The 22022-nt window shown below is 40.4% G+C and overlaps 1 protein-coding gene across 1 annotated transcript in view; it reads right to left on the reverse strand.

Moving 5' to 3' along the window:
- Positions 1-21602, reverse strand: part of sesn1 (sestrin 1) — a 56796-nt gene extending 35194 nt beyond the window's left edge. Inside the window, exons 1-2 of the mRNA XM_020632909.3 lie at positions 21525-21602; positions 20120-20436 (exon numbers count right to left, since the gene is read on the reverse strand). Of these exons, the coding sequence (XP_020488565.1) occupies positions 20120-20395 (276 nt within the window). The 5' untranslated portion in view covers positions 20396-20436; positions 21525-21602. The remainder of the gene's footprint in view (positions 1-20119; positions 20437-21524) is intronic.
- Positions 21603-22022: the final 420 nt, after the last annotated feature.

The following is a 22022-nucleotide window of genomic DNA, read 5'->3' on the forward strand; positions in this document are numbered from 1 at the left end:
CAGAAGGGTGAGGATAAACAAGTGTGACATAACAAGGTGGGGCCCCAGTGTAAAATGTATTTTATAAAGTACTGATTCCTGGGCGCCCCCTAAGCCCCTGTTTTTGTCACATGCTCAGAGGAGTCATGTACGAATGTAACCCATTAGTAACCCTAGCCTTTTCCTCAGGCTGCTCCAAGGGTCACTAATGCCTCTGAGCACACCCAGACACTCTTCCTCAAACAAGTCGACACACAAACACACACATACACACACACAACACAACGATATGGTAAACTAGGAGGGAAACGGCACCGTCATGCTTTCAGCTTTTATAACCAGCTCATATACCTGACCTTGACCCTGCTATCAAACACATTTACAGTATTTACACACACAAGCGCGCACACACAGAAGCAGGGACTGTTCAAACATACCTGTATTGAAACTATAACGTCCCTGGTATCTGTGATCCTGCTCGTCCCTGGGAACTGGAGTCAAAGGGCAAAAATCTACAGTGCTAATATAATATTGCAAAATACATCTTTACTCAAGTCAGGAGAATGACTCTTTGTAAGCAGAGGATGTCTCTCTTTCAGTAAGAAGACAACGTGTAGGCTATAAAAGTGCAAAACACCATAAACCTGCCCACGGAGCTTAGTATAAATTCTGCTCACAATCATTTCGAAAGGGTATTTTTCTTTCCTGTCAATAAATTGAAGTTTGAATAGACATGTATAAAGTAATGTTTTCAAACCAAAAATGCTAAGTAATCCTGTTTTTTTTTTGTTTTTTTAATAAAAGTATTTGCTGCCGTTTTGTGTTTCATATGACTGAAATTTGAATTTTCTCAGGGTTAAGACTGTGGAACCTCAATATTATTTAAACCGTCATTGCTCTTCTTGATTTTGAAAATACTTGGCGCTCTTAAAAAATTAAGCCAACATGAATCTTTTCTCTGAACTCAAATTTGGAATAGTAAATAACCAAATCAGTTCTGTTGGTTTTCCTTACCCACATCTACAAAAACCATAGCCAGCAGGGAAATTAACTTTTGTTTTGTTTTGTTTTTTGGGCAAGAGTTTTGGGCATTTTGTGCCTTTATTGGAGAGACAGGACAGTGGATACAGTTGGAAATCAGGGAGATAGAGAGTTGGGAATGACATGCGGGAAAGGGGCCACTGGACAGATTTGAACCTGGGCTGCCCGCTTGAAGGACTGCCTCCATACATGGGGCTTGCGCGCACTAACCACTGCGTCACCAGCGGCTCAGGAAATTGAGAAATATACAAAGGTTATACATTGGTTTGTATTAGTCTAGTCTTTTAAACGTGTATTTAAAAGACTCACTTGTTTACACGATAGCTGACCTTTTACCTCAGAAAAGTGCACAACGATGTCTATACATACGAAGACAAACATTTCAGCCTCTCCTTCCTCTTTGGCATCTGTGATTAGACAACAACCGGTCTCCTTAAACAAACCCACCAACTGGAACTGACCGGTTTGCTTTAACTTCATAAGACATGCTCCCTGCTGTCACAGACACGCAAGTAGCCATAAATGACGAGTGACATGTATGAGGCAGTGCTCATGTATGTCAAATATGAGAAACAAGCTGTTGCTGATGATAAACTGTCTCCTTTGTGGCGTGCAAGGGCTCGCCTGAGCACAGAAACATGTTGATATGATAAGCAGAGATAACGATGTCTTTTAAAAACAAGGTTACATGTAGTTACTTAGAGGGAGGGGCTGCTGGCTTATTATGGTGTGGACTAAATTAGGTAAGCCTGGTTGTGATTTCAAAGGGGGGGTTGAGCACAAACACACAAACAACACACACACATACGGAGAAAAAAACCAACATCCTAGTTTCCTAGAAGTTTTCGAACAAGCTGCAATGGCTGTTTTCCCAGAGTGTTAATGTTCCTCCCCCCTCCTCTTAAATATTCTCCCGTCTGTTTCTGCACAATCAACCTCTATCCTCCCCCCACCCCAAAAAAAGGAAAGACGAAAAAACACCCCATCACAATCCCACCCCAACCCCTGATGTCCCCGTCCTCCTCCCCTCACTTTCTGGCTGCTGATAAACAGATTCTAGAGGTGTGCCTCCTCTCAGCCAATAGCAGCCGTCCCTCGCCATGCGTCTCAGCCAATCAGAGCAAGCAGAGGGAGGGGCCGGTCTCTTCTGTTAATGCAGTTGTTGTTTTGCTGCTCTGTGTTTTCTGCAAGTCTTTAAAGTGATAGATGGAGCAAATAAAGAACAGGTCAGGTCAGGCATTAATAAGCTTTGAGTGCTCGCCTGCTATTAGGTGGGGGCTAATCCCAATTTCACAAGTGCGCGCACACACACACACACACACACACACTTTGTTTTAGTCAAGAACGTACACACGCTCTTTATCTCCATCTCTAGTCATCTCCCTCCCTCAAACACACACAAACCAGACTTTGTTTCCTTGCACATAAACATCATTCACATTCTCCCCCACACACACACACACACACACACACACACACACACACACACACACACACACACACACACACACACACACACACACACACACACACACACACACACACACACACACACACACACACACACACACACACACACACACACACACACACACGCAGGTTATATCTGGTCAGAGGGTGTGGAGAGCTGTCAATAACGGAAAGACAGTGTGACCAGTACAAACAGGACACCTGTCGATTCAGTTAACAAAAAGCCCTTAGCACAGATCATTCTGCACTTCCTATATCAACATCAGCATAAATAGCGTTTCGAAGTAAGAGGACTATTGTTTTGAAATGTGGCTCTCATTTTTAACAAAACTGCAAAGGTTAAGTTTTTACCTTTAAAAAAAATAATAAAGTCCACAGAAAACTGTTCAAGTGTTCTTAAGCCACAAACGATCTGTAAAAAGAAAACATTCATGACTTGTTTTTCTCACTCTTCCCTCTTATATGACAGTCCAGTTTTTGCAATGCGCTTGTGTTGCACAATAAAAGGAACCACAGTGTTGTTTCCATCTGCTAACCTGTCACGTCTCCAAAGACAAATCTTGAGCAAAGACGAAGACCCTTATTGAGAGAATTTGTAACCGCTCCGACCTCCTCTGATACCTGCAGGTGATAAGAAAAGGCCACTGGCTAAAGAAGAGTATCTGGTGTGGTGACTGCTACTATATCAGACACCAAGACAAGCTTGTGAGCTTGAAGTTCTGGCATGACTCTTATCTGTTTTTCTTCTAACTTGTATGACGAAGGGATACCTCTGTGACAAGGGAGTGAGGATAGCATGTTCAGACAAACATCCCGGCTGAATGGTTACCTTCACACACCTGCTTTCAGAAACTACGCACACACTCGTGGTATTTCACAGATACTTCCACAGATTTTTCCCCCCCCCCTTTTCACCCATTTATATATAGCCCTGCTGACCCATATTCATAGGTGAGGATGGACAGGCTAAAGCCGCTGATTCAAAATGCCAAAACAACCATAAATCATACAGAAAAAGCTGACTGATGGAAAAGCTCTGCTCTAAGGCCTTATTCTACTAGAGTGGATTTGATTGAGGGAGTATAGTCTATGGTTCTCTTTAAAGAAGCTTTACAGCTGAATCATGAACCAAAATACATTAGTGAGAAGAACCAGGCCAACTATATCATATCACACTAACTTTAAAAATGTTACTTTCATGCTGGAAAACAGGAAATACATTATGGTTGCAGAAAATTTGGTTGCTATGCACTTATTTAAGCTTGTGATGAGTAAATAACAAAAGGCAGCTTCATATACTTCAGTTTGATGTTAAAATGTGATATATATATCAATCTTCAAACTGGGTGCATCCCGTCACAACATATGTGATATACATGCTTTGCAGTTCAACTCTGTGCAGCTCAAAGATGACAGAATATTTCACTTCCCAAGAGGTCACACAATTCCTCTTTTTATTTGTTCAATTTCAGCTGCTTCTTTGTCAATTCAATCCAGTTAAAAGTAGTTTTTGTGCTGTTTGTTAGTGTGTGTGTGTGTGTGTGTGTGTGTGTGTGTGTGTAAAGGTTTCTGAATATATTTTGTAAGAATGCTAATCAACATCAATGAATTTTTGCATGAGTTGATTAAAAATTACATATTTTTTTTAAAATACCCGACTACACCATCAAATTAGAATCAGAAAAAAAAGGTACAAGCAGACACATCCCATGGCCGGACAGACATCAGTGGGAGCAGTATATCATGCAAAGCATTCAAGCTATAACGAGCAAACAAACAGAGCAGCTTGTATTTCTGCACAGAAAAATAAGCAAAGTGTCCAGACGAAGATAAGCAAACACAGAACTGACAAAGAAAATGACAGATGGGATATACAGGCGGGGAACACTGTTGTTGAAAGGCCATGTTTGTTTCGCCGCTCAGTGCAGAGATGTTATGTTAAGTATGGGAAGAATTAGGTTACCTATACATCAAACGACGTGCTGATTCGGTCGGTTTTTGAAGGCCAGTTTCGACCGCAGAATTTAGGAAGCATCTGCACCGTTAAACCTCAGCAAATCTGACATTTGGATAAATTCTGCTGCTGTGCTGACTAACGTGATAAAGCTTTGACTTGTTAATTGATTCCTTACTTCAGCACTGAGAAAATCTGTTACATAAATTACCGAACATCACTTGTTTACTTTCCCTCCTGACATCCCACATGCCCTGTGCTGTGTATAATTTATGACAAAAGGGTCCTTATACAGTTCCTTCCTTCCCCTCACTCTTTCACGGCGTCAAGTGAGCCAATGTGCAGCAGAAACACCCTTAAAACAAACCAATGAACGCTGATAAACACACTGAGGGGAGGGGGGCTCAGTCCAAGTCTTCATGTCTGAGATTAAATAGGGTTTGATACAGGGTACAGGGGCTTAGAGATATTTACAAGGATGTTAACCCCAGTAGAAGCAAATACAAAAAAAAAAAAGGAAAGAAGAAGAAAAAAAAAGCTGACTGAGTGACTCGAGGGTTTGTGTATATTTTGTGTTGGTTGGTTGCCAACCTTTACATGCCTGCTTTTCTAAGGGCCTCCCAGTGTTTACTGCAACATGACTTGAAACCACAGCAGAGCAGACAAGGTGTGGCAACCTGCCAGCAAAGACTACTCAGGAACCAGATGGAGAAGTTGTTTTTGTCTCTCCAACTATCGATCTCCCTTTGGCCTACATACTTCTGTGCTTTCAGGAGTTTAGCCAAGCTTGGCCCCCGACTATTCTTGGGCTTTCAAGCTAAATGCAAGTCAGACAAAATCATTGAAAAACCCCAGGCATGTCTTCACTACATTTTTCCTCGTCTAGTGCCATGTTTTTTGCTACTTTACTTGCCTTCTGCATATCTTTCTCCTTCTCTTTCTCCGGGTTTTTCAGTTAAATGACTCATTTTCTCTCCTCTACCCTTTAAACAAAGGATGGCATTGTTTCCACTAATTCTACATGTTAAGATATCTGTCTAATGTGCTCTTTGGCCTCACAGATTACACTTTGGATTTTCAGTAAGGGGCTCGTTCTTACTTTGAATCCACATTTAAAGAGGCATAATGTAAGCTCTGAGTAAGCCCACCCTTGTTAAAATGCTTTCATGAAGGCTTTGTGCCTTGCTATGCATTATCTAATGTCTTATTTGTTTATTGGACACTAATCACGAATTAAAGATTAATCCTCAGGGAAAGTCCACACCGGCCATTTACTGTTTTTTTGTGTTTCACCTATGATTTAAATGATCTTGTAATTGGTCTAATTTTGTTCTGAATAACGGTAAAGTGTACTTTCTTTTGCTGTAGACCCTCCGAGGACTGCTTAGAGTTTCTGAACTGCCTTCATGAGGTGTTCAGCAGGTAAGCAAACATGGTATGAAACACCAATTATGTAAAAGGATGACATATAGGTATACAGTAAGTATTAAAAAAAAAACATTCAATGTTACCTTAGTGACAGGTACAACCTCCTGCCACACCCATCAAAATAAAAAGTCTGATACGTCCACAGTTCATCAAAAGGTGTCTACATAAATTGAATCTCCATTAAACTGAAACAGGAGTCAAAGAAGGAAAGAACAAAAGTTCTGAACTTTAAAAGGAACACTTAATGCAATTTCATCCTCTGTATGAGAAGCTAGCTCTGGTTTGAAAATGTAACAACACGTGGCATATTACCCGTATTAAAGAGAGAGCAATGACCATGAAGAGGGATACAGTCATGAAGAGAAACAACAAGGATAACAGGTTACAGTAAACTTAATGAAAATTGAAATTTGGAAGTTTAAGGTTTAACAAGTAACATAAAAACAGGATAAAATACAAAGAATTGGTTTAAAAAAATGCTTTTCAAGTCAAAGAAAAAAAGACTGTATAATAGTAAATTTAGACCAACATGAACAGCCATTTATTAAAAGTTCAAATCCAAATCCATAATGCAAAAAGGAAAAAAATGTGATGACATGACTTATAATGAGCTTCACTGCTCCCCTCACAGTTCTTGTTTTAAGGAAATGAGCTTCAGAGAAGAAATTGAGCATTATTAGCAGAGCTGGCTGATTTCCAAATTCGTCATCCAGGAAGGGAAAAATTATGACTTTCAAGATGTTCTTGAATTGTGTGCTTCAGTTGCATGTCCTACGTGTTACTCACAGTAAAATTCTTAAACCAAGATCACTTTCTGCTCCATATGTATGTCTGTAATATTATCAAGGCCATTGAATCAGAAGTGCTTGGCTACCAGGTGCCTACTTTGTAAGTCATATGAAGGTCCGCGTGAGAAACTTCCAGCTTATAACTTCCAGCTGACTCCTGAAAAACAAGCCAGTAAAGTATCTGGAAAATGCTTACATATACTGCACTGACACAAGATGCTGTTAAAGTGTGGAGCTCATAGGTAATGTGCTATAATAATATTCTCGGAGTACGGAGTGTAATGTGCAATCTGGGAAGGTGGGTGGCCGCCCTCGGGGGTCTAATAAACCCACAAGGTGACGGATGTCAGCATGATGTAACAGAATCTCTTCCAATTACTGTGTTGGGACATGTAGTACTAAGTGTGGTATAGGGTTAGGAGGGTAAACAACTCTAAGCACTTGTGCTGAACCTTTAAGAAGAAGTTTCTGTTCTTTATTCTGTCACCAAGTTTAAATTGTTGAACTGTTAAACAAAAAAAAAAAAGGGAACATCAGCATTTCCTCTTTGACACGTGAGTGTCCATTAAGTTAAACACGAGTGTCTGAAGTGATCAAATCAACGAAGACAGCAACCGCACTGCTATCACAGTTTGCACCCAAACACATACACAAATATACACACACAGACAGGCAGTTATAGACAAGTGTGATAAATACACACAGAGAGAGGAGGGGGTGAAGTGTGATAAACATGCTAATGGACTGCATTCATCCCCTAAAAATAGGTGTCAATACCTGCTTTCACATACACCACAAGGCTGTGTCACATCATAGTTTACAGATAAGCTCATAGATATAGAAGCTAAATTCATATAATGTTAGAGTTTGATCATAGTTATACCATGGAGTAACGCAACAGCTAAAATGTTTGCTTACATGGTGTAGAGTGTACAGTTAAACCTGGCATGTTAAATGTTTTAAGGCCACTAGGGGGCAGCACAAACAAGTAGTGAACAGAAGACTGACATATGACAACCTTTTATGTTCGCAGTTCTTTGTTTACTCATCAATTCATTCATTCTCTTTTTGGCTCCGTTTTGGGTCACTACCAACTCTTGAAGGACATATCCGGCTCTTTAGCTGCTAAATGCTTCACTAAGCTCACCAGCTGCTTGGTCGTCTGCTGTTTGGTGCTGAGCAGGTTTTGTACGTCGGGATTAAACTGTTTTTTATTTTTACTGAAAATTTGCAATTAGTGTGAACTAACTTCAAAGCTCTGTAAAAGCCAAAATAAGCAGAAGAATCAGGTTTACAATCATATATGAAAATGTATTATTTTTAATTTATGAATTTCATACGCAGATTTCAAGTTAGTAATCACATGATGATAGCAAATCGCTTCAGTTCTGTGCAAAAGAAGAGTGTATCACTAATTAGCATATTTACCTTTCTTAATATGTTCTCAAGTGTTGATATTTTCTCACAGCACAATTACTCCTCCTCTAAAATATTATCCCGTTGTACCTACATGTGTTATTTGTTCAAAAATATTTAGTCAATATCCCCCAGAAGAACTCTTCTGACAGCCGCCAATACAATCCACAGAGTGTCTGGGTGGTGTGTGTGGAGGATCAATAGCATCAGAAGTATTTTGGCACACTATCTGGTTACACTTAGAAGACTGGAGGCTTCATGACAGCTGGCAGCAACATCAAAACATACATAGTGGGAGACGGGAAAATATAGCTATTATAAAGCAGGGCTAATCCTCGATAGGTGCATCATCATCCTGAATGCAGATTGCACTGAACTGAAATGAAGAAAAACTGACAATAAGTGTTTGTTTTTTTAATTGCAGAATGGTTAACCACCTTTGATCGCTAACGTCAGTCCCCTGACCTTGTTTTTATTGATTACATGTTAAATTTAAATCTTCAGCTTTAGACTCAAACTTATTACAAAAATGCCCCAAAAAAAGCAAGAATTCGGTTGGCAGACTATCAGAAAAATGAATTCATAAATTAATTGGCCATTTTTGAAACTTTTTCTTCAGTGCTAGTTTATGTGTATATCAGCTTGCCCACTTGTTCACTTTCTGCCCCTTCAAAGCGGGGAACCATATTTACAAAACTGCTCTGAGTCATACATAATTAATCCAAAGCAGATTTTAATTAATTAAACACAGCTAAAATTTGAAAACAGAAAAACAGCTCAACGCTAATGTGTCAGAGTTTTTAAACTTTCTGGATAAACATTATTTACATTTTTCTATGGGTGATAGAACACCCAAACCGTCTGATATGAATATGTGTTTACAGATTTAGGGAGACACACTGCTCTTGATGGGAAGTAGTGTGTTTTCCTGCCTCGAGTAAACAAAACCCACTTTTTTAACGAACACTGCATGTCAATCACAGATGCAGACACACACTCTCTCCTTCTGTGTCTCTATCACACACTCACACACACACACACACACACACACACACACACACACACACAAACACTTCAGCCTGGCCTTGCAGCAAAAGAGCCGGGGTCAGAGGTGAACAACTGTGGGAACGCGGAGGTCTCGTAGCGTGAAACTGTCACCATCCTGACAAACTAGCCTGTAACATAAACAAGCACACATACATCAGCTCGGGACAATACCCCTGAGAAGAGTGCACAATACACTCCACCACTGCACACTGGGCCTGAAACAATACCACACATGCTGAAACAACACCAGAGCCAGGCAAAGCCAACATGGCACTGGGCAAAGCTTGAAGCAACACCATTTGGTGAGCACAGCCACACAATGGCTCCAATGGGAAACGATCCATCAGGTGCTGACACAGCGAAGTTCAAGTCTCAAAGTGTGGGGTCCCGAATGAATGAGGCGCACTGAAGTGACCACTCTGTGAGTGCGGCTGCAAGATTTCCCTTCAGGACTGCAGGATTTTGCCTAAAAAAAAACCCAAAAGTAGCTTAGATTTAGGATTTAAAATGAGATGTATCTGCAATTTCTCACAAAGAAGAGGCTACAACTAACATTATATGTGGTATTTGTTGTTGTTGGTTGTTTTTCTTCATGTTTTTGCTCTCATCTGACTACCACTGATGCTCTGCCAATATAACCTCAACTTCAACCTTGCCAATAAAGCTAACTGAAGTTAATTAAATTGACATTCAGTTAGTTAAATTCAGAAGACATTTTCTAAGTATTTTCAATACAAATAAACAGCTTTATACCTGGATTCAGACTGGTAATCATATCAGTGGTTACACAATATTTCTTAACCTGAGCCAGAGTGTGTGTCCCTAATATTTGCGTTTGTGTACTTTGTGTTTTGTGTTCTGCTTAAGCCTGCAGCTGAGCCTAAGTGGTTTGTATCCTAATAGGGGCTACCTTAGACTGAAGCCACCGGGCTATTCATGCTGTGTGACCTGATCCACAGATGCCTCTAAATCCTGCATGCTCACTACTATAAATCTCTCAACACAAACAGATACAGATTCACACTCGGAGTCAAAGGCAGACAGATCAACACACACATGGACCCACATAAACACATAGAGAAAGTCACATACACACATACTGGATGAACGCCCGGTGACCAGGGCAAAAGGGGAAAAAAAATTAAAAGCATGTGCAGCATAGCATGCATTCAGCTGGGTGCATGGAAAATTCCCATCCAGCAACTTAACAGTAGAGCTAAAACAGGCTACACACTGGTATAGAGCGCCCCCCTGTGTCCCCACAGCTTAACTCCAGCTCTGCTCTCTTAATATGCTGTGTGAGTGATGACACCGCTCAATGGGGCCGTTCTGTTTCATATAGTGCAAGACGAAGCATTAGAGAGAGAGAGAGAGGCCGGAGGATGAAAGGGATTTATTGATTTTTTATTTGAAACTCCCTCCACTGGACAAAAACTTTTATCATTCATTTATGAATTCAATTAAACTCATCCTAAACAGATGTCATGCATGTGGATGATGAAAGTGTACCAGAGCAAGAGGCTTGGAGTACAAGGCAAGTTGGAAGATCTGCAGCCACTTCTGTAGCTTCAAAATGTATGCTGTTTGACTGCAAGTGTGTGTCTGTGTGTGTCCCAGTTGAAACACTCGCATAGAATATTTAAAAAGGAAATATGAAGTCATACAGTAGGATTGCATTAACCACACTTCGAAAATCAGAGCTCACACAACAGGATAACGAGATACATCCTAAAAATAAATGTGATATGCAAATGTATAACAATAAATTAAATATGATGATTCAATTTTTTTCTGTGAAACATGCGGAAGAAATGGAAGTACTCCTCATGTTGCAGAGAGCCTCACCAACGTTGTTCAAAGGGGTAGGAGGAGGGGTTACATGCAGCCTGACAGGCAAAACAGAGGGCATAAAAAGATCATAAAAAGACATCGGCTATGGCATTTGAAAAATAAACAGTGAAGGAAAGCGCCACAAAGATTATTAAATTAATAGAGATTCACTGTTATTGCAAACTTAAACAAGCATTTAAAAGATCGGCCTCTGGGAAGTTGTAAATAAATAACTCTATCAAATCATAGAGGCTAAAAAATTATTAATTAATCATTAAAATCTCAGGACATTAATTCATAATACAAAATACTCTTAAATTTGCAACCCTGGACAAATCAACAATTTATTAAACAGTAAAAACTGGATGCTCTGGGGTGCCGGTGTCTTAGCGGTTAGTTTGTGTGCTTTGCGAAAAGGCCCAAGTTCGAATCCAGCCTGTGGCTCCTACCCGCTTGTCATTCCCCACTCTCTCTCTCCCTCTATTCACTTTCCTGTGTCTCAAAAAAGGCATAAAAAGTCCAACAAAAAAAATCTTTAAAAAAAAAAAAAAAAAAAAGGGTGTTCAGACAGATAGAGGAAAATAAAATGTAACCTATAAATGGCCCAGTCTTTCAATGGAAAGTATGCCTTTCAAAATAACCACGGGATGTAGATCCAGTGATACCAGACATTCAGAAATGTTTATAAAGGGGGAAGAGTAGGTGAGTTACCAATAACATTTATAATGTCTCTGTTCTATTTATGTGTACTAGTAAACCCAGCAATGAAGCTACTTAATGGAATTCAGCCAGCATCTATTTTATTATCTACACCTGTGCTTTTATTGTGACAGGACCGATAGGCTGAGCGGAGGTAATGCTGTCACAAGATTACAGACTAATAATTTCTCACAGCTGACGTCTTGATGCGTTAGAGCGAGATAAATAACGATGGCTACCGTCCATTAACTTCCAAGTTAGATGTGCTAGTAAGCCAAATGCAAGATACTAGCCCCCTTTATGTGGAGCACAGAAATGAAATTCAGCCATCAGGAATGTAATTAAATGATTCGTTACTTTTAATGCCAGGAGGATTGACAGCTGCAGTTTCAGCAGATGTTGATCATGAGTCTGGTTCTGCTTGAGGTTTCTGACTCTTAAAAGCAGTTTGTCCTTGTCTCTGTAACTTTGCTAAATGTTGCTTAGCGCTGTGCCCATTCATGTATTCATGTTGGGTCTTTGTAAATAATACAACAAAGAGTAGGGTCAAGACCTGCTGTTTTTGCAAAGTGTCTCGAGATACAATTTTTTGTGAATTGGCGCTATACAGATACGGCTGATTGGTTCATTGATTGATTAAATGGGGGTCAAAGGAGTGTAATACTGTTAAGACTTGCCCCCTTGAAGGAACCTGTTATTTCTCACACTAATAATCCAAGCCAGCATGACCCTTATCACTGTCCAGCTGCTGCAGAAACACAAGACTTATTTTCCACTGACAAAACTAAACCAACAGAAAGAGTAAACATAAAGTTGAGCAAGATGTGCCGGAAACAAAACAGAGCTAACAGAGCAGCAGAAGGGTTTACTAAACTTTATGAATAATTTGTTAACTTTCATTCTATACACAAGACATTATCTCAATGAGGGAGAGGACGAAGGATGGAGGGAGAGAGAGTTGTTTATTCAACAGCACCATGCGATCGCCCCATCTCTATTCTTAAACCTCCTGACATAAGCAACCCAAGAAATCCAGCTCTGCCTGAGACTGAAACATGCATGCACAGCAGGAGAACATGGCTTCAATTATTCTCACTCTTACGCTCTTTTATTCATATGTCGGCTTCTTTTCTGTGTGTGTTTCTTTTCCTTTAAAAGTGTTTGTTATTCCTCTCCCACCTCCTGCTGCAGCACTTTGTTCCTGTTGTCCCACACCACGCCTCCTCCCCCCTCCTCCTTTAAGAGTCTCAGGGTGTGTGGGTGAGACAAGCTGAGCCTTGCAATGTGCGCTCAAGAAGGGAGACAACTGTAAAGCAGGCTAGACGGCCCATATTGGGACTTAGGGGACAAAGTGTTCCCAAAGATATGATCTGATGACAACATATCATGATGACATTTTGACTTATTTGAGATTATGTTCTGATTTTGGAACACTTTGAAGCCTTTACACTTACAGAGTGATTCGAGACTGGTCAGAAATTATTCCACGTTCAAGCCAATTGGGCTTAAGGTTCTGGAGAGCAGGGCTCATGGACTCATGGTGGTGGTAGTTTTCCACTGGACGTTGTTGATGATTGCCCCATTTCCTCCATCATTTTAACACCTCTCTTACGTCTCCATTATCAGTCCAATCTCAGCTTCTCTCTCCCCCACTTCATTTCTTGTTCATCCTGCAGCCCGTGTTTGCAACATTTGGTTCCCCACTCTTGCATCTCACTCCCTCTCAATTCCTGAATAGCACAGCCAGAAATAATCGCACACAAGCCAGCAAACCCCCCAACAACCCCCAAGTAACCCACCCATCATGTGCACCTCATGCCACTGGTACCATGACGACTGCTTAGGCTCTACAAAAGCTCATACCCAATGCTTGCCAAGCTCTCTCTCTCTCTCTGTGCCAGGATAATGCAGCATATTTTAGTGGAACCGTTTTGGCTCTGAATAATCTTTAAATGAAACACTCATTATTTTCTTTTTCCAGAAAATTGTGTGAGATATATACGCACTTGTTATTGTGGCTAAAAACAGAAATCAGTGTTTTTGTATCATATATTCAGGCTTACAACAGGATAGACAGTGACCTAGTTGCATACTTCCCACATGCCCCCCCCCCTCCTCTCTAGTCTTCCTGAGTCTCCAGCCGGCAGCATGCTGCACTGGGTGGAAGGTGGGGGTCTGTCTGTGTTGCAGGATCAAAGTGGGAGCTTGTGGGTTAGTGTGCTCTTCTAGCATGTTGGAAATGGTCTCTTATCCTGGCAAGACAGCCATTTGGTGTAATGCACTACACACTTTATTTAGATACAAAGTCAGAAAAGGTTTCTTTATTGTATTTAATATTGTACTGCGAGTTAGCTGCTAAGCTGCTCTCTTTGTGTTTTATTTATTCACACACAATCGTTCTTGGCACAACAATAAAATTAAGAATACACACAAAAGGCTAAATATTTTATGATCAAGTGAACTGTACCAGCGATGGAACTTGGGATTATTCTTGTAATTAATTATCATAAATCTTTTGGTCTTTATAAAATCCAACATCGTTGATAAGAATCCAGGATGAATCTTAGTGTCCTCCTTAGTGCAGCTAAAACTCAAATATTAGAGTTTAACGTGATATATAACAGGAAAAGTAGAGATGTATGGATTGAGAAAAATCAGGGTCAATTACCTTGTTGAAAATAACTTTTAGGCTTTGTGTCTGTTTTTTCAAACGAGCCATTGAATGTATTTAAATGGTTTTAACTGCTCCTCTTGAAAAGTCTTTGGCAAAAATGTCTTACAAACTGCATGTTGCTGATCTTTCCAGAGACGGTGGACTCCGACACTGCCAACATTTTCTTTCTTGTTGGATCATGACAAGTTGACTTCTTCTGTCCAATAAAAACCTCTTCTGTGAATGAGCAGTTAGGTATACTAGCTTACAAGCTTATACAATAGATACTCATCAGCTACTGACATTGGTGCAATGGCACATTTTCTGATAGGCCCGGCTGATGTTTTTTTTTTTAATAGGACTAACTATCTGCTGATATCAATGTTCACCCGCCCCATCGGTGTCTCCCTAGAAAAAAAAAGGAGCAAATTGACTGTACACAGATGAGAGACTGCAGTTGGATTGACATTTGTGTATAAAAATGCCTGAAGTGATCATCCATCACAGAAATTTGGATTAATTTTCTGTTTATTGAATTGTCAATAAATCAACTCGAGTTTCAGCACAGTATTTCATCATGAGGCGAAAGAAAAAAATGACAGCTAAAATGCACGAGAGCACGTCATCATTACCAAGTTATGATGGCCAGTATTAGCATCAGCAGGAAAATTATCATATCACAAGGAGTCTGAGGTGCGTTGGCAAGTTGTAAGAGGCCACAATGTGTTTGGAACATCAAGCCTTTTGTATCTTGGTAAGATTTAACATCCCAGGAACTGTACACAGACAAACAAGCAAGGGACACACACGCCCAGCTGTCCACTCCAGCTCCTATCCTCACTGTCCCATCACTCTGCCCAGCTGGCTTGCAGCTGAAAATCCACAGCTTTATTCCTCTATCACTTCCTCCAAAGCTATGCAGCATTTCACTGTACAGTTACTGTGCCAAAGGTCACCGCCTGCTGCTGCTGCTGCTGCTGCTACTTTCTCTCCCCCCTCAGTTTGCAATTTGTCTGACCTGGATCGAGCAGAGATTGTCCATAATCCAGCAGATCTGTCCAGTCTACAGGACACTCTCTCTCTCTCTCTCTCTCTCTCTCTATGGGTCCTCTCTTTATTTACACTGTAAGCAGAGGTAGCCCGGGGAGGACTGAAGGCATGCACACATGGACACAAATACATTACACTCACAAAGAAACCTACAGACATATATGCACAGACATTGAGGAACAACAGCACATGGAAAACTCTTGTTTGATATCTCACTGTCCCTGTGACGAGCAAAAACTTTTCACAATTCAATGAAAAAATGTCACAGTTTACAAGAGGACTTTGACACTGCATACTCAGAAGAGCATTATTGTAACTGTCCATACTGTCTCTCAAGGTAAACAAGCCCGGTCTGTTTATCTAACCTCACCACAGCATTTCACCTCTGACAACTGAATGAGATTTTTTGAGGAACTGCAAATTGAAGCACAATTACAAAAATTGTCCAAGCATACATATTACAGTCTAGATTTAAAGGCAGATGTAAAACATGTACAATGGAGCCCATGTGCACCTCTATAAATAAATCAATGAATAAGCAAACGTGATCAATTTGTGATGTCATCTCCAAGGTCCTGGAGACACTCCCGAGTTCTAAATGCAGAGACTAAAATGTCTCCTTGATCATTCTAGGTGGAGGCCGGATCCACAAAGCCGTTTGACTTAATTAATCACACATACATGTTTATTAGAGAGGCTGCTGAGTCATCCTAAATGGCCATATTTAGCTAAATAAGTATGTGTAAAAAATGAGGAGCAGCATAAGCAAACAAACATCCTCAGCTTTTTCCTCGCAAAATTGAAATCAGGTACGCTAAACTTCAGCTGCAGTTTTGCTTAATAATAACTAAATCACCACTTTGTAAAAAATCTCATCTGTTTTTGAAAGTTGTCAAAATGGCAAAACAGGTTTGTGACTAAAACGTTTGAGAATATTTAAGGCGCGAGCTGCGGATATGAACTTCTGTAAAATGATGCATTGGGACACTAGAAAAACAAAAACTTTGCTGTTGGCCAAAGGGACTGGTCTGCTTTTCCAGTCAACTATATGCATTTAGAACAGGGCTTAATACAATTTTAAGAGACACTTATTCTATCTGGTACGTACTGTACATCATCCTTTCATTCCTGCAGGCTGAAGATATGGACTAAGTCTTTGGAATCTAAGCAGCCTGCAAAATAAGAACAGGTTGATCTTTTCTTAATTCAAGTATGGGGTAGAGGGCTAACACAATGGTGTGATTACATAACACAAAGAAACCCCTCTCTGTCTCTGTCCAGCCGCCCAAGACTGGACCTCTTTCATCCAGCAAAGGGAACATGGTGAGCGGAGAGACAGCGGGACGATGGAGTCTGCCCACCCCTTTCATAGACTCGGGACAAACACAGACTATTGTCTATCTTGATTTGTGTCCACATGTGTGTGTATGCAGTACATTTGTATTAACCTGTGTTTCTACATGTGTGTGAGATCGATAAAGCTTAGGATTGACCCTCTGACAGGCTGACCCTCCGACAGCATCTTTCTATGTTGACAACACTCGCAGGATTGACCTCTTAACTGATTTTGACCCTCATATGTTCACCCCGGTTGACCCTCACAGAAGGGAGGCTTAAGTGGTCCTGACCCCGCCCCGCAAACACAGAGCCCTATTTTCGGCCACGACCTTATAACCCTTGACCACAAACAAGCAATAATGTGTGTGTGTGTGTGTGTGTGTGTGTGTGTGTGTGTGTGTGTGTGTGTGTGGGGGGGGGGGGGGGGGGGGGTGGAACACAACATAGAAAACATTCAAGCCCATTCTTTTAACTGTGATCACAGCTTGTTCTGCATATTCACAGGGTGCCTTAAAAAAGCATCGAAAAAAAAAACAAGATGTATCAGCGCCTGTCTTAAGCAACAGTTTGAGATTTTTGGAAATGATCTCATCAACTTTCAAGATTTAGATGAGTAAATAAATCATAGCTGTCCAGTAGCCTGTTAGCTACGCCAAGAACAGAGGCTGGAAAACAGTAGCATTACTGTATCTAAATCAAATAAAAAGTTTGTCACATCAGTTCCTGTCACTGATCACAAGGAAAACAGACGAGCACCTAAAACCCCCATGCAAGAACGTTTGAACAGACGGTACACATTAAATCAGAACCGTGTTAATGTTTAAGATTTTTGTGGTGTGGGAGGATTTCTGTTTAATTCAGAGAAAGCCAAGCTAGCTTTCTTCCCTCTTTTTTTGCTAAGCTAAGCTAACGCGGCCGCTTGCTGTGGCTTCATATATTTGCGAGAGTTTCATTGCTCTTAACTTCCAACTATCGTCGAGAAAGGACATACAGTTTCTTCTCTTTAGAATTACTGTTGGATATACTTTCTTTTCGCAGATGATCAAATGGCCAGAAATGCACTTTTGATATGCGCCATGGGGCAACAAAAAAAGCTATAAAATGTTTACAAGGCAGAAGTGTATTAAGGCTCATTATTCTCACAAGCAGGAGACGCGTTCCTCTTATAGTGGAGAGCGGGTCACCATGTGTAAAGGGCTGTCTGTGCTTTCAAAGATTTTGTCTTTAATCAGAGGATCTGCTGGAATTAGAGGTCTGTCTGAGCCTGCGACCCCCCCCCCTCCCTTACTACTCTTACATCCGACAACATGAGAAAAGTGTGTGTGCGTACATTGCTTTTTTGTGTGTGTGTGTTGGTTCAGGGGATTCTCAACCATGGGACCAGAGCGAATATGAGCTGCCACATTGGGCTCATAAATGGACCCTGTGGCAAGCCCACAGCAAATGCAGCTTAGCATAATTCGAGAAAAAAAAAAAAAAAAAACCAGACGGTGTGTGTGCTGTGGTGCACTGTTAAATCCACAAAGCAGCTTTCTCCCTCTCTCATCTCTCTCAAGCCCTCTCCTCCATCTTCCAAAAAACACTTCCGCACAGACAGGAATTAATGCCGCAGCCAAACTAAATATTACCTCAGAATAACAACATGTCAAGCCGTCAACAGTCACCAGGCTTAGTTTTGTTTATTATTAGAGAACTCATTAAGAAGAACAGAGCACAGAGAGAGAGCCAATATTTGGTTCTCTGCAAGTAAGTGATGACAATTTTACAGCCAAAATTTACAAAACATCCAAAATAGTCTGGCAGCAGCAATAATTGAATACATTTACTTTAAGTCTCTTTTCCAAAGATATTATTGGTAGGGGTGGGAACATAATGCTGGTAAGGATAGAAATGACACAAACATGAATCAAGCTGAGGCTGCTTCCTTAATTCAAATTACAGTCACAACGTCTTCGATAAAAACAACACCGCATTGCATACTGATAGTGTTTGCATTGATTTAGGTTTGCAAAGTGTATGTCAGCAGATGGATGGGACAGATGACTGCATGGTGTGGTATCTGCCATTCCTTGTGGTCTTGCACCCTTCTGCATTTCTTTACTAACAGTAGGCCTGTGGGCTTTTCATTATTCTCGTTAACAGCGTCACGCAGAAACAAGCACTTAACCACATGAAATGGCAAAACATGCTGATTGAGTTACACAAGCCACACTGAAAAACATATTATGGTTCTGTGGGGTGTGAAGACGGAGAGCTTTACGATGTATTTTCAGTAAACAAGTCTCCTCTGTGAGCAGATACACAAATAGGTGCAGTGTGGATGGATGTTTTGTATATGGAAGTATGATTCACTGAAAAACTGAAAGGTCATGAGGTGTAATTCAGAGGTTAGTTAATGGCATAAAGAATTAACTGCTGCTGGGCTTTAAATAAACTGTATGACCATTATGGTTATCTGTATTGCTTTTCCTACAGTTTCTTACAGAGAAAATTGTCTCAGTATGACTATTTGCTACTCACAAACTATGTGATATGAAAACAGTAAGAGAATGAGTCATGTTAAATTTCCTGATAAGAGATTGTTCAATGCCTTAGTGTTGTTTGTCTGGGTTTACTCTGCTGCTGGACAACAAGAACATCAGCAAAAAATCCTAAATAAGAAACTAAATACAGTCCATATGTAATATTTGAATATTTGCAATATAATGCAGGGACATGAGAACTTTAACTGTCTCTTTTTCCATTTGACACATGTAACCATTAAGAGGTTTCAGTAATCTTGGATTGAATGAGTTTATCATTTGATGGATAGTAAATCAATTATCTGGAAGTTTCATTAAATCGAAATGGACTGACGTTCATAAACTCACATGTTCTTAGGACAAGATTTGTAAAAGTAGCCATTTTGTTGCTGTTTTTTTTTTATCTCAGCGGTAGTTGTTCATGTCTTCCACTTACCTTTTGTTCTGCCAAACTCTAAAACAAATTAAAGTCAGAATGTACTGGTTTGCAGAATTTGAACATATCAGGATTAGGGTTCTTCATCATGATATAAAAGATAATGTAACCGTATGTCATGAGGGGATATCTGTGTTATTTTGTGTTCATTATTATCTCTTTTCCTTCTCTTTTCATGTTACATATGCATGAGGCTGAAGGTAAATCCTTGGATCTTGTAGCGTTTAAGCGTTAATGAGTTCATGGTGTCTCATCGCGCCACTGAATGTAATCCACTTGACGAAACATTGCATTGGGTCTGCTGACGTTGTGACTCAACCACATTGTTTGCGACGCATATGAAGAGGTGAAGAGAGGAGCGGATGGCAGCAGAACAAAACACGCAATAGAGAAGAGATATGGCAGCCTGATGCAGCTTACTGCTAGAAAAGAAACTCACTCTGGGTTCTCATTAAAATAGTCTCCTACCTGGACGGCCTGTAGAAGCCGAATGCATTGCCCCTTGACGTCTTCAAAGGGACACCGTTTGGAGAGCATGAGAAGGTGAGCCAGGATGTCATTCAGGTCGCAGTTGGGGGGTGTTCCTGTGGCCGAGGGTGACAGGGCAGGTGGTATGGGCTTGATGTCCTCCACTTTCCTCATGATCTCCTGGCAGATGTTCTCCATGGCTTCATTCCTGGAGCTGGCATCCCTGCTGCCCAGCCCATCCCATCTCCCCAAAGATTCCTGGTCCTGCACTTCCATCTTATGACGTGGGACTAGTGTTTGTGTTGTTTTACAACAGGCTACAAGACAATAAGCCACAAAAGAGTCCATGTTGACGTCAAATAATTATCTTTATCAGTGTTATTCTAATCGGGCACTATGGATCGGCTTGTAACTTTAAGCCAGTGTCAGGATTTCTAAGGAAGCCCAACTAATAAATGGTTGAAACCACTGAATATAAAAAAATGACATCAGACAGAAATATCAGTATCATTTGGTACTTGTGTCAAACCAGTAGCCTACATGGTGTTTAAAATAGCATTAAAAAATGACTAGGGAGGAATTACAAGTTCATCTTTCCACAGTAAAATGTTCAATCGTTAAAGGGGCTGAATCACATGACAGATCCTCTCGCAAAATGTATGTTTTTACATCAGTTTTTATTGCGACTTGGTAAATGTTCACGAAAACCACATGAGAATTTGTTTACGGGTAAATAAGATGGCAGGAATGTCCGTTTCTGAAATATCCAACAAAATAAATAACAAAACGGAAAAAATCAAAATGCATTGATAATGGAAAACTTAATATTGCCTCAAAGAAGTCTATTACAAAATAGACAAAGTCGATAGATAGCAGATAATGTGATTTTCTTTGTACTCTAAAGTAACTACATAGGCTTGAGGCTACTGGCCTCATAAAGCCACCATCAATCGGACACTGGCAGATAAACTGAGATCTTGCTGGGAATGTCACACCAATTTAGCAGCTATTTAGAAATAACCACATTGTCCTACTGATTTACTATCCAAGAAAAGAAAAAAAAAGCCCAGTTAACGCAGTTTACAGATTGTTTACTGATGTTAGTTTCAAGGCATCATAATCTGGCAGTGGAGTGTTATTGACATGTACGAACAATAATGAACTGTCCTTGGTGAACGGTAAATGACATATTGTGATTTGAAATGTCCAAATACGCAACTTGTAAGTTAATGTTGGTGGGGTCCATTCAATCACTGGCTGCTTTTTCTTTCGTGTCATGCTTTCAAGCTGTCCTTTTAACAAAGACACCGGTGCAGTAGATCACAAACGCAACAAAATAAACATTCCTACACACCGACATTTCATTGTGCACCAAAAACAGACAGTGTCATTTTCAAATACTCACTTTATCCACATTCTTTGGTGCAGGTCTTGTGTTACGGGACGTCTTGCCACAGCACTGACCAGTAACGTTAGTCCCAGGGCACAAGGTAGGAGGCAACAACTTCAGGGGAAACATTTGATTGGCAGAAAATTCCGACCAATAAGAAGAATGTACGGACATTCGAGGGCGGGATTTTGTGGATTCCGGTTCAATGGTTGGTCAGAGGCCAGTTGCCAAGCTTACAGGGGAAGGATTTATGGGACTTGAGTTCTATCGGTCGGTGTTTGTTATGGATGGTAGTCCTTCAGAAATACATATCCCAGCATACATTTGGAAAGCAGACCCCCCTCCTCTCTGTTGTTTATCAGAAATAGCAGTGAGAGAAGAGAGAAAGAGGAGAAAGAGAAATATGTTGTTTATTTCCTTTTCATTGTTTTCTATTTAAGTTAGTTTCAACTTCATTTACAGTCATAATAAACATCGATCAGCGTGTTTTGTACAGCAGTTTAACACAAATAG

This window comes from Labrus bergylta, chromosome 15 (assembly GCF_963930695.1).
Source record: "Labrus bergylta chromosome 15, fLabBer1.1, whole genome shotgun sequence".
Lineage (NCBI taxonomy): Eukaryota > Metazoa > Chordata > Actinopteri > Labriformes > Labridae > Labrus > Labrus bergylta.